This window comes from Ovis canadensis, chromosome 7, assembly GCF_042477335.2.
Source record: "Ovis canadensis isolate MfBH-ARS-UI-01 breed Bighorn chromosome 7, ARS-UI_OviCan_v2, whole genome shotgun sequence".
Lineage (NCBI taxonomy): Eukaryota > Metazoa > Chordata > Mammalia > Artiodactyla > Bovidae > Ovis > Ovis canadensis.
The window spans coordinates 13425935-13438749 of NC_091251.1; the positions used below are offsets into that span (position 1 = coordinate 13425935).

General features: G+C 51.7%; 1 protein-coding gene across 4 annotated transcripts in view; it reads left to right on the forward strand.

Moving 5' to 3' along the window:
- The window catches only part of MCC (MCC regulator of WNT signaling pathway), a 310847-nt gene that overhangs the window by 281514 nt on the left and 16518 nt on the right, over positions 1-12815 (forward strand). For all 4 annotated transcript variants that reach the window (XM_069595251.1, XM_069595252.1, XM_069595254.1 and 1 more), the window contains 3 exons: positions 2016-2250; positions 4600-4806; positions 8425-8525. In XM_069595251.1, coding sequence (XP_069451352.1) covers positions 2016-2250; positions 4600-4806; positions 8425-8525 — 543 coding nt within the window. The remainder of the gene's footprint in view (positions 1-2015; positions 2251-4599; positions 4807-8424; positions 8526-12815) is intronic.

Below are 12815 nucleotides of genomic sequence, written 5' to 3' on the forward strand. Positions count from 1 at the left end.
CCACTGGACACGTGTAAGTAACCATCACCACCTCTAAAGAGGTGTTGTGTGTTGGTGGGACTGATCTCGCTCCGTCCTGATGGAGTCAGGGCGGGTAGGGGGCCTCAGAGCGTCTGTGGCAATCGGGAGCTTTTATGCTGGCCGGAGTTCTCTGACTTGAAGACCACCAGAGCCCTAGGGAGTCCTCTTCCTCGTGTGTGTGGACTACCATGCCTTCCACCCTTCCCTCCCCGGAAGCCTCAACTTCTTGATAACGTGTCACAGACAAGAATGGGGCGTTCTTGTCACACCGAGGTTGTGAGGAGATTTCATCTGCTGGCTGGGGGGCTGTTACCCCTGTTGCTGTGAGGTGAGGAGGGCAGGCCTGGGCTCCAGGCAGTGGAACAGCCTGTGGACACCAGTCCCTGCTCCTGGCTCAGCACCTCACAATGGAAATCTTGTGAGCCTAGGCCCAGCTGCACCGGGTTCCAGCCACGAAATGTCTCAGAACCTCCACTTCCAGGTAACGGCAGAGATGATGATGCCAGGCCGGCCTGTTTGCTGACAGCTAAATAGGCCCCTTGCTTATTTATCTGCCATCTTTCCAAAGCCAGTTCCATGCGGGCTATGTCAAGTGCAGGGGCGTCCAGAGAAACCACTGTAGGTCTTGAGAGGCAGGCTGCAGTTTTCCTGTGGTGCTCACCCTGCCGTGGGACTCTGGAACCCACAGAAACATGCATGGCCTGTCACGTTCCCGGGGTTCAGGCCTAGGTGCTCCTTAGAACTGCCAGCCCCCTTAGCATTCCCACGGGATGGGTGGCCAAGGGCCCCTCGGACCGCCTGTGTCCCTGTGAAGGATTTATATTCATCCATGATGGGGGAGGAACAGCCGGGGAGGCCTGGGGGCACCCTGCCTTCCAAGCTGTGGCAATACGACCCACAGAGGGTGCCCCCACTGCCCTTCTTTCTGGCTCCCGCCGCCCGGCGCGGCTGTCAGTGGTCTGGGGTGTGTGTCTGCACAGTGCGTGCGCCCACACACACAGTTGGCAGGTCATACTTCAGACACTTAGTTCTTCACCTTGCTCTGTTCCTTTAACGTGTCCCTTCTGTTAAGTCTTGGCCATAAGCACACCTGTTTTGTTTTAATTTAAACTCTTTATTTTTTATTGGGGTATAGCTGACTAATAATACTATGATAGTTTCAGGTGAACAGTGAAAGGACTCAGTCATTCATATATGTGTATCTGTTCTCCCCCAAACTCCCGTCCCATCCAGGCTGCCACATAACATTGAGCAGAGTTCCCTGTGCTATAGAGTAGGTCCTTGTTGGTTATCCATCTTTAATACAGCAGTGTGTACAACTGTTTTTATGACATATTTTTCATCCTATTTCCTCAAACTCTCTCCACCATTGTCATAATTATTTCCATAATGTTTACGTAATTTTCTTCTTTTAGATATATACTATAACTCACTAAACCTTATATTCCATGAAACATCTTTGTATGTGTTTATCTTTTTGCTTCTGTGGAATTATTTCCTTAGAATTCATTTCTAGAGTCCACATATTATCTTAAAGGGTGCAGACATTTCTGATATTCTTCACATTGTTTCTTTCCCAAAAGGTGGTATCGATGTCCAGTGCCAGGAAGAATGCTTTTTGTTGTTGATGTTTTGCCATTACCAGCTAGGTGCTTTGGGAGAGGAAGGTATGGAAAAGTTCAGTTCAGTTCAGTCGCTCAGTCGTGTCCAACTCTTTGCGACCCCATGAACTGCAGCACGCCAGGCCTCCTTGTCCATCACCATCTCCTGGAGTTCACTCAGACTCATGTCCATCGAGTCGGTGATGCCATCCAGCCATCTCATCCTCTGTCGTCCCCTTCTCCTCCTGCCCCCAATCCCTCCCAACATCAGAGTCTTTTCCAATGAGTCAACTCTCCGCATGAGGTGGCCAAAGTACTGGAGAAGAATGAGGAGGAAAAGCTCTGTTAGCAGTTACTGGAGATGCAGTGAGGTGGTTTGTTTTGTCTTCTCAGCACGACCAGCTCCACAGCCAGCAGCTGTGACACGGAGTTCACTAAAGAAGATGAGCAAAGGCTGAAAGACTACATCCAGCAGCTCAGGAACGACCGGGCAGCAGTCAAGCTGACCATGCTGGAGCTGGAGAGCATCCACATCGACCCTCTCAGCTACGATGTCAAGCCCCGGGGGGACAGCCAGCGACTAGACCTGGAGAACGCGGTGCTGATGCAGGAGCTCATGGCCATGAAGGTATCCGTGGCGGGGGGGAGGGGTGCCTTTTCTCAAACCCTCATCCCCTGCACTCTGCTGTCGTCAGGAGGAAACATAGAAAGGCCTCTCGAAAGCTGGTTAGCCATCCATGTTCAGTTGCCTCTCCACAGGACAGCCAGAACCTCGTGTGTAGACAGGAGTGGTTTCAGTAGTCCAGGGTCCCTTGAGCTGGAAGTGCTCCTAGAGAGGTGCACTCAGCACTGGAGAAGCCTCAGGGGGTCCCAGGCCAGAATGGGACACCTCATCTCCAGGAGAAGCCAGAAGAGGCCTCGGCAGGGTGAAACAGCCTCCGATTGGCCTCCAGAATGCTTGCAGGTGCTTCCTGGGCTGATGCTGATGTTAAGGTGAGGCAGGGGAACAGAGCGAGGCCAGGGCAGCCTTTGGACAGGAGCCCTGGTTTCCTGACCACCTTGTCCGTTTGGTGCTGTGTGGGGCGCCAACAACCACCTTCCCCATCACACCCCAGGCGCCAGTTCACCCTCGTCCTGGTCGTCCTGGGTAGAGATATCCCAGTAGATACTTGTAGCCTTAGACCTGTTCAGACTTGCCGGTTTCAGAGATTTAGGACTGGTCTTTGTTATATTCTTGGCGGAGAGTTCCTGTTGTACATTTATACATCCCTCAGGTTTGTCATCTGATTCCTCAAAGGAGGCTTTTCTTTTCCCACCCGAAACCTGAGGACACACGTGTCCTGGCCGCCCCTCCAGAAGGCAGCCTTCTAGTCTCCTCTACGAGGTAGTACTCCCTTCGGGCGCTCCGGCCTGGCTGTCCACCCCGCCCTTGTGCAAGTGCTGAAAGCCCAGGTCCTGGGGCCCCCTACCCATCCGAGCCCTCAGGGCCCAGCACTGTGACTGCCTCATCTTTCCTCTTGGGCAGAACGCCCGCTTCATCTCTGGCACCCATGCATTCATCTCTCCTCTCAAGCTTGCGTCTGTGTGGTGTTCTGGGCGTGGCTGTCCATATTAGCTCAGGACACAGTGTTGCCAGCACCTTAAGAATCCTGTTTCTGGTGGCAAAAGATGAGACGGTTCAGTGTGTGGAAACACCTTTAATCCTGGTTTTATGTCATCGTCAGGAGAGGTTTGCGTCTTCTTTTGAGCAGTTGCTTGGCACATTGCCCTCTCCGTGGCTAATACCGTCCCTGAGTGTAACCAGCTGTGCTGGGTGCCCTCCCGCTGTTTCCCCACATTGGAGCTGAGACCATCCCCCATCCCGGGTCTGGCTTACCCAAGACAGCACGGCAGGCCTGTGGCTTGTTAGCCCAGAGAAGGTAACTTCGGGGATGACCGCAGTCAGTCAGTGACTTGGTGAATCCCTCTCAAGGAATTCAGTGTATGAAGTGACTCAGTGTATGAAGAATCCTTTTAAGTAGGATCACAGAAAGAGCTGGCAAGACTGACCAGGTGGTCATGGGGTGGTGGACTCGCCCTCCAGCAGACGCAAAGGGCAAAGGTCATGTATGGGCTCACCTCTAAAGGGGGACTGTAGCTTGGTGCTTACCTGGCCTCTGAGCTGGATGTCGTGGGTTCAAACTCAGGCTCCATAATTTACTCAGTATGTGGGCTGAGAAGAGACTGTAGGCTCTGCTTACCTCAGTGTCCCATCCGTGAATGGAGATATTCACAGTACCTACCTCAGGATGAGAGGACTGAATGAGCTGCTGAGGATAACCATTTAAAGCAGTGTTACATGCTCAGTAAATGCTAGTGCTTCTCACTGTTACCTGGTCCAGGAGAGCACTGTCCCATTTTGGGGTCACTTCTTACTCTTCACAGCAAACTCTCCTTTGACTTTTCAAGAGACTCCAAGAAGTGACCTGATGAATAGCCACCTGAGGAGGGCTGTTCCCATGGATTTTATGTGGGCCCTGAAGCCAATAGGACCTGGGGCCAGTGTCACTGCTCTGGGTGCTCCCGAGCTGCCCAGCGTGGCTGCAGGACCCAACTGCCATGAGGGTGATGATATCCATGGATTGGTGTCATGGAAAACGGGAAAGGAAACGGAATTTAGAAGGGACCTAGTCAGATGCTTCAACTTCTTTGAGACGGGTTAGCCTCTGCCTGCCAGAAAACTGGCCTCCAGCAAGGTGAGTATGACCAGTGGAGGAGAGGAGGTGGAATCTCCCGGCTGGTAGAAAGATGCTCCTTATTGTGAGCCAAAGCCTGCAGGCCTGTCCCTTCCGCCCGTTGATCTCGGTTCTGGTGCACCAAGCCTGTGGCGTGGTGCGGGCATGTGGAGACAGCCGTCCAGTCTCCCGCGAGGCCTTGAGTGGCAGTCGGGGTCCCTGCTGTCACCCCACCAGCCCCTCGTGTGCTCTGTGCCCCGCAGGAGGAGATGGCCGAGCTGAAGGCCCAGCTCTACCTCCTGGAGAAGGAGAAGAAGGCCCTGGAGCTGAAGCTGAGCACGCGAGAAGCCCAGGAGCAGGCCTACCTGGTCCACATCGAGCACCTCAAGTCTGAGGTGGAGGAGCAGAAGGAGCAGCGCACGCGGTCCCTCAGCTCTGCCAGCAGCGGGGGCAAGGACGCGGCCGGCAAGGTAGGGCCCGGGCTCAGCCTCCCCTCCCGCAGAGCCGCGCTCACCGCCCGCGGCTCCCTTATGTGCAGAGGAACTGCGGCCATTCTAGAGATCCGAAAGACAGTGACGTTTTGAGTGCAAAGAAACCAAGTCCACGTGTTTTCACCTCACTTTATGTAGCAGGTACAGCACCTCATAGATCACGGTCTCATCCAGGGAGTGGCCGGGAGGCCGGTAGTCACCCCACCCCCTCCTCCTGGCCCGTGGGATCATCAGTGTTGATCACGTGGTACTGATCACCACACACGTCATCTCCCCTGAGTCTCAAGACTCTCGGGAAGCAAGAGTTATCCCTTTTACATGACAAAAATGAGGTATGAAAGAATGGGGGCGGGGGCGGTCTCACAGCTGGTAAATGGCAGAATCAGGATTTAACCCCAGTCTGGCTGACTCTGGTCCTCCTCCTCTTACGTGTTTCCTCCTCAACTTCCTTAAGGTGGAAGGCAGGAGGTGGCCTGAGGCAGAGGAGGAGGAGGGCGAGCACTGAGTTACCCCGAAGAGTGCAGAGTGTGGGCTGCCGGTGGCATCATCTTGCAAGCTCACACTTTCATTAGCCCTCAAGTCTTTTTTTCTAGAATTCAAGCTCATTCCATCATCCTCTATCACAGAATAATTCCAAATACTGCATTGGAGAAAAAAAATAGTCTAGACCCTAAAGAAAGACATCCCTCGCCGCAGGATCCTGGAATTCTGTGCGTGCAATTTTCTGTTTCTGATGAAAGCCAGCTGCTCCTGACTCATTTATCTCTGGCCCAAGACTGTGGGCGTGCAGTGACTTGCTGCCCTGTGAGTGGCCCCTCATGGCCCAGGTGCAGGGGTATCTCCACCAGAGGGATGTCCCTAAGAAGAAAGCCCCTTGCTGATGCTGTGTGACAGAGAATGGTTCCCCTAAGCAGCTAAGAACTGTGCTGCCTGCTCCAGAGGCCATAGCCGCCCTCTGCCCACTCTCACCTACAAGGGTGCCAAGGGAGCTGGGGCCACAGCACCCAGTGGGGCTGCTCTCCCAAGGCCCTGCTGCTTCTCGGTCGTCCATTCCTGTGATGGATGTGATCTGGTCCAGGCAAGATGCTGGAGGTAGTGCCAGGATTTCAGCTTCCAGTGCAGGACACCAATGGGCAAACAGATGATCACAGCAGAGGACACAACATCCGGAGCGCAAAGATCGACGCCCAGTGCGAGGGGAGGCCACAGGCCAGACCCACGATCCAGATTTGGAGGTTAGGGGCAGGTGTCCTGAACACAGACCCAGCGGAGAGTGGGTGCGAGCCCGATGAAGAGGCCAGGAAGGATGTGGAAGTCTGCCCTGGGCCAATGGAGCCGCACAGGCCAAGCCCAGGGGGAGGAGGGGTTGATGTGTTGACTGGAGAGACCCACCAGCTGCGCCGTCCTGGGCGCGGGGAGGGATCACAGAGGGGCTTTTGCAGGAAGTGACGTGACACAGTCTGAGCTTGGGAAAGGTCACCGTGGGGTGCACCCTGAGACCACATGCCAGTGCCTGAGGGCTCTGACCACGGGGTGGAGGGCTCTGACCACAGGGCGGGCAGCAGTGCTGCTTCACACAGGAGAATCCAGGGCTCAGACATGGCTTGTCCATTCTGTGGCAACAGCTTCAGAATCTATGCACAGCCCTTGAGTTTGTGAGCCATCACTCTGGGACAGAGCTCCTGTGTTTGCGTATGTACTCTTGGGGTGGGGTGGAAGTGGACTTACTGAGCTCTTGCCAGGAGAGGCCCATGAGCTGAGCATTTTCCCCTGGTTCTTAGTATTTATTTTGACTGGGGGAAGCACTATATTCTGTGGAATGGCTCCAAAAAACAGAAACCTCTTTGACGTAGAAGACCAGATGATTTATTTTAATTTTTTTACATTAAGAGTACAGAGCTTTTATAAAAGTACCCTGTGTTGTTCAGGTGATGAAATTAGAGTAAGCTGATTATTTTGTCTTTCAGAAATTAGACCCATTTACTCTATCAATAATATCTCCCTTCTGGGCTATTCATTTGGTCTTATCTGTTGGTAGATGAGGCAAGCAGTCTGGAGCAGAGGCTGGAGCCAAACAGTCAATATTTTAGGATTTGGGGGTCATACAGATTCTGCTGCACCTATGTAACTCTGCCATTGCAAAACTGTCTCTTCCTTACTGCGAAGGAAGAGACAATACAGACACAGAGGCACGTGGCTAGGTTCTAACAATGCTTTATTTATAGACACTGAAATTTGAATTTCATATGATTCCTACATATCATAAAATAGTCCTTTCTTTCCCTTGATTTTAAAAATAAAAACACAATTCTTACTCTGTGGGCCTTAATAAAAACAGGTGGCCAGCCAGACTGGAGTTTAGAACACCTACTCTTGCTTCGAGGTAGGGAGGTGGTTGGGTGTCGTGCTTCGTTTAAAACTTCCCTTCAGCCAACAGGCTGAGTCCCACATCTTAACCAAATCACATTAGGTTTTTTCAGTTCTTGTCTGTGTGCAGCAGATTACTAGACGCGCTCGGTGAGCCTCACTGGGTGAAACAAAGCTGACCCTGTCTTTAAGGAGACACGTCAGCCCCGCAGGGGAGTCGATGTACTCACAAAGGGTGTTGGACTCTGGAGAGATTGCAAAGCTGGTCAGTGGCGGCTCAGGGCTGCAAGACGCCAGGTGGAGCGGAGGGAAGAGAGCAGAGCTGGGGGCCGGAGGAGAGCTCAAACGCAGTGCTCTCCTCCCGAGCCCTGGGGGGTGTGGTGCATCTATGTGGGCAGGCAGAGGCGCCCTCGTGCCTCCTGTCAACTGGACTTCCAGCCCTGGGCCCCTGACCCCTTGGAGCGCTCACCCACTGAGATGCAGCCTTCTGTCTACATTCTGTCTCGAGTAACAGGTCACAGCTTTTTCTTCTGGAGCCTGGGTTGTAGTAAATCCTCAGGAAATGTCTGCTGAGCAAATTATCAGATGAGCACTGTCCCCCTCTGTTTATTCCACAGCAGAGCAGCTGCCCTCCGTCTGTATGCAGACAGCGGGTCGCTCAAATGGGCACGATCACGGTGTTATAAATGAACTGTGCTCTACACTGGGTTTAGGCCTTCTCTAAAGGCTCTCACGTGTCCTCATCTGTTAAACAGGAGGAGTTGGGTTAGGTGACGTCAAAATTCCTGTCTGATGCCAAGACACACTTCCATTTTCCTTCCCTTCTCCTGGGTTTTCTAGATGATTACCTGGACCCAGTGAAGCCCCTGAATCCAGAGGAGACCAGGTTTCTCCCCGGAGGGTGTGGGGTGGGGGAGGGACCACACAAGTATGTATGTTTCCCACGCGTCTTTCCTGCGTGAGGAGCGCTGGCCTGAGTGGGCATCCCGGTTCCACCGGGTCCTGGCAGTGACTCAGGACAGCATCACTTCCCTGAGCCTTGGTGTCCTCCTTGGCCAGGAGGGGACACTGACAGTGTCCACTGCAGAAGGCCATCACAGTGGTCAGATGAGGGAACTCGTGTGTGTGACCTGGGTGCCCGTGAGTGCTCAGGACATGGGGCAGCCTCCTGCTCTGCCAGCGGCACCCTCGGCTCAGCCGCAGGCCTGACCCGGTGCTTTGCGTCCTCAGGAGTGTCCGGACACCGCCTCCCCTGCCCTGTCCCTGGCCGAACTGCGGACGGCGTGCGGTGACAGCGAGCTGGCCACGGAGTTCACGAACGCCATCCGTCGGTAAGCACCCAGCCCGCCGCCCAGAGAGGCAGTTTCTTCCAGGGGTAACGGTGTATGCAAGGGTGATGGCTGGGGTCGGTTCTCCCAGCTGCTGACGCCACTTGTCAGGAGTATCACAGGTGCCTGGGAGAAAGGAGGCCCCGTACCGCCTTCTCATGCAGGCCTGCAGGCCAGAAGGGTGAGTGCAAGAGGAAAATATATCCAGTGATGCCACCTGCAGACAGAAAGGGTCTGCTTCTGCACCCTTCCGTTGTGGTGTGGCACTGGCTAGAATCTCAGGACTGTGTTAAACAGTGGCAGTCGAAACAGGCGTCTTTTGGTTTCACTGGGATGGAATATTGCAGGTAAATTCTGTTGGCTCTTTAGGGAATTTTTAACAGTTTCTTTGGCTGCTTTATACATATAGCATATTCCTCGAATATAAAGATAATTAAGTTGACTGAAGAGAAAACAAACAGACGTCTTTACCTTGTTTCCACCTTCAGTGAGAATACCTGCCTCGCCATCTCGGTCTCTTTCCACTCAGACAGCCTCAGTTTATTTACCTCCGGGCGTTTTCCTCTATTGTGGCTATTTCTCTGTCCTTTCTAGACCTGTCTTCCATATCCTGACTTTTCATCCTCTCCCCACCCTTGCACTCAGTTCTAGGGCAAGGCTGTCCAGCAGAAAAGTAATGCAAATCACACCATAATGTTAAATGTTCTAGGATCCATGTTTTTTAAAAAAAAGAAACAGATATAGTCCACTTTTATAACATATTGTATTTCACTCAGTACTTCCAAAATATTTCAAAATATAAATCCATGTCTCTAAAAGATATTCTTTCTTCTAATTTTTCTAATTCTTTTTTGGAAAATTTTCTTCTAATTTTTTTTTTTACTAAATTTTCAAAATCTATTGTGAATTTAGTACATTTATACTTATTGCACATCAGATTCAAACGAGCCAGCACGTCGAGCATTCAGTAGCTCACATGGCTGTGGCTGTCCTGTGAATAGTGCGGTTCCGATCAGTCCTGGGTGTTCATTGGAAGGACTGATGCTGAAGCTGAAACTCTAGTACTTTGGCCACCTCATGCGAAGAGTTGACTCATTGGAAAAGACTGATGCTGGGAGGGACTGGGGGCAGGAGGAGAAGGGGACGACCGAGGATGAGATGGCTGGATGGCATCACCGACTCGATGGACATGGGTTTGGGTGAACTCCAGGAGTTGGTGATGGACAGGGAGGCCTGGCATGCTGCAGTTCGTGGGGTCACAAAGAGTCGGACATGACTGAGCGACTGAACTGAGGAAGTTCTTAAGGTCCACTTTCCAATCCACTTCAGTCTTCTTGCCTGGAGAATCCCCATGGACAGAAGAGCCTGGCGGGCTACAGTCCACGGGGTCCCAAGAGTCAGACATGGCAGAGCGACTGAACAACAAATGCATCCCCTCGCTACAGCCACCATGGTGTTTGACTGATGTGCTGAGTTTATTTTGTTGATTAAATCTATCATCTCTCGTAATGATGATATCTTCTTGCGTTTCTGAGGACACTTATACTTAATATCTTGTCCGCTGTACTGACTGTTGCCTCACAGGTGAGCTTTACAGTTGAGCTTGGTGACTTGGCTCTGGCTCGTAAGCTTGCCTTCCACGCTTTCTGTCCCTCCCTGCTGACGGAGGTCTCTAAGCTGTGTGTCTGACCCAGGTGTCTCCTGCCTTTCCTTTTTTATGATTGCTCACGGTTTCTGGCAGACAAAGAACGCTCCTTAGTTTCCATCATTCTTTAGGATTAAAAAATATATGTATGTTTGCCATCACTCGGGAGGCTTTGGAATGGAGGGGAAGGCTACAGTGCATGCTCAGGCCGCTGTCTTGAGCCAGCCAGGGCTGTTGATTTTATAGTGTAGCCTCCAGCTGAGAGTGGCCCAAACGCTGCCTTGTAGGGAACCTTACTACCCTCCTGATTGACTCACTACCACTTTTGCTCTTTCCTTCCAGTTGTAATAGCTCAGTGTCTACACTGCCAGCACTTCTGGCCATGTGGTTAAATGGTAATTGCTTTGCTTGAGGAGGGAAGAGAGAAGCTGTGCAGAAAATGCCCTCACCTAATCCTAATGATGTGATTGCATCAGAAACCAGGGATGCAAACCACCCCCCACTTCCAACTGGGAACCATTTGGATACTGTGTCTGTAAGCTAAGCCCCTGCATTTGTCAAGATCCCCGAACCTCAGAGGCCCTCGCTAGCACAAGCAGGGTGCAGATCCTGCTGACTAAACTTAAAGGGATTGCATTTGTTCTGTCAGCCACAATGGATTTCCAGTAGCCAGCCTTGAGTCGGTTAGCATGGATTTCTAATCAAGCCCCAGATATATGGAGCCAAGCAAGAACCCACAGGGCTACAGGAAAAAGGAAAATAACATAATTATACTGTATACATCGCTTAGAAATGGGAATCATTATTTCATGAGGGTTTATAACATAGATGCCCAAGCACTGAGGTTTGGGGTGTTTCTCTTTTTAAAAGTCAACTGGAAACTACCACCTTCCTTGAAGGTGTTAAATCACCGCCAAGCTAGTGGCTGAGTCAGTCAAGGGTTTCCTCCCAGAATTTTCAGACATTTTCCTTTTTTGGAAAATGATGCTTCCAAACACCGAAGTTGTGGGCCCCAGGAACAGGACTGAAGCGGGTGTATAGAGGGGTGGGCAGAGGCTGTGCGTGCCAAGTTACTATTCATGTCCAACTCTTGTGACCCCGTGGACTGCAGCCTACCAGGCTCCTGTCTGTGACTCTACAGGCAAGAAGACTGGAGGGGGTTGCCACGCCCTCTTCCAGGGGATCTTCCCGACCCAGGGATGGAACCTGCATCTCTTACATCTCCTGTGTTGGCAGGTGGGTTCTTTACCACTGGTGCCACCTGGGGCAGAGGCTTGGCGTGGGCTATTCTGGCAGGAGCCCCGGGAAGGGCCTTGTGACGCTCCAGTTGCTGCCTGGTCCCTGTCCTGCCCCAGCGGCTGCAGCCCTGCAACCCTGCTCTCTGTCAGCGCCCAACCTTCTTCTGTCTAGAACAAAACCAGGCCTTCATGCAGTCACACATTTACCGTCTAACTTCCATCTGGTCTGATTTTGTTCCCTCTACTTCCGTGAGCGCTTATTGTGGGATACTGGCTCCAGGCTTGCCATAAAACCCCATCTGGATGACCAGGTTTCCTGTCTTGCACATGAGTTTTCTAATCGGGGCACCTAGTCTCCCCTGTTGTCTGCACAGGCTGTGTGCTGCAAAGCCTTTCTCCATCCCAGATCCCCGTCTTGCTCATGTTCCTAGTAAAATATAACTGAACAGCCTTCCCACTGGAGAAGTAAGCTGACTATGCAGCTCAGGAGAGGAAGTTTTCAGAAAGGAATCTTCTTGTACTTCTGTGGTATTTGTGTAGCCTACCTTGAGGACCCGGGCACAGCTGAGAGGAGCAGACAGTTTCTCCGTCATGCTTAGGAGGCGGCAAGGAGGAGGTGGTGTCCCTTGTATGAGGCAGATGAAGCAGGGGCGGGGAGACTGGACAGCAAGGTTGAGTGGTCACTCAAGGTCACACAGCAAGGCCGCCAGGAAATCTCATATCATTGCTTTCTCCGCTGGACTCCATGTGCTGGCAGGGGGGTGCTTACCCATTGAGTGTGGGCCTCTTCCCTGTCTATAAAATTTATTGATTGATTCTTGTGTGCCCTGAAAGTGAGAGCTGCTCAGTCATGTCTGACTCTTTGTGACCCCATGGACTATACAGTCCATGGAATTCTTCAGGCCAGAAGACTTAGAAATATCAATACCCTCAGATATGCAGATGACACCACCCTTATGGCAGAAAGCAAAGAACTAAAGAGCCTCTTGATGAAAGTGAGAGTGAAAAAGTTGTCTTAAAACTCTAACATTCAGAAAACTAAGATCATGGCATCTGGGCCCATCACTTCATGGGAAATAGATGGTGAAACAATGAGAGACTTTATTTCAGGGTCTCCAAAATCACTGCAGATGGTGACTGCAGCCATGAAATTAAAAGACGGTTGCTCCTTGGAAGAAAAGCAATGACCAACCTAGACAGCATATTAAAAAGCAGAGACATTACTTTGCCGACTAAGGTCCGTCTAGTCAAGGCTATGGTTTTTCCAGTGGTCATGTATGGATGTGAGAGTTGGTCTGTGAAGAAAGCTGAGCACCAAAGAATGATGCTTTTGAACTATGGTGTTGGAGAAGACTCTTGAGAGTCCCTTGGACTGCAAGGAGATCCAGCCAGTCAGTCCTGAAGGAAATC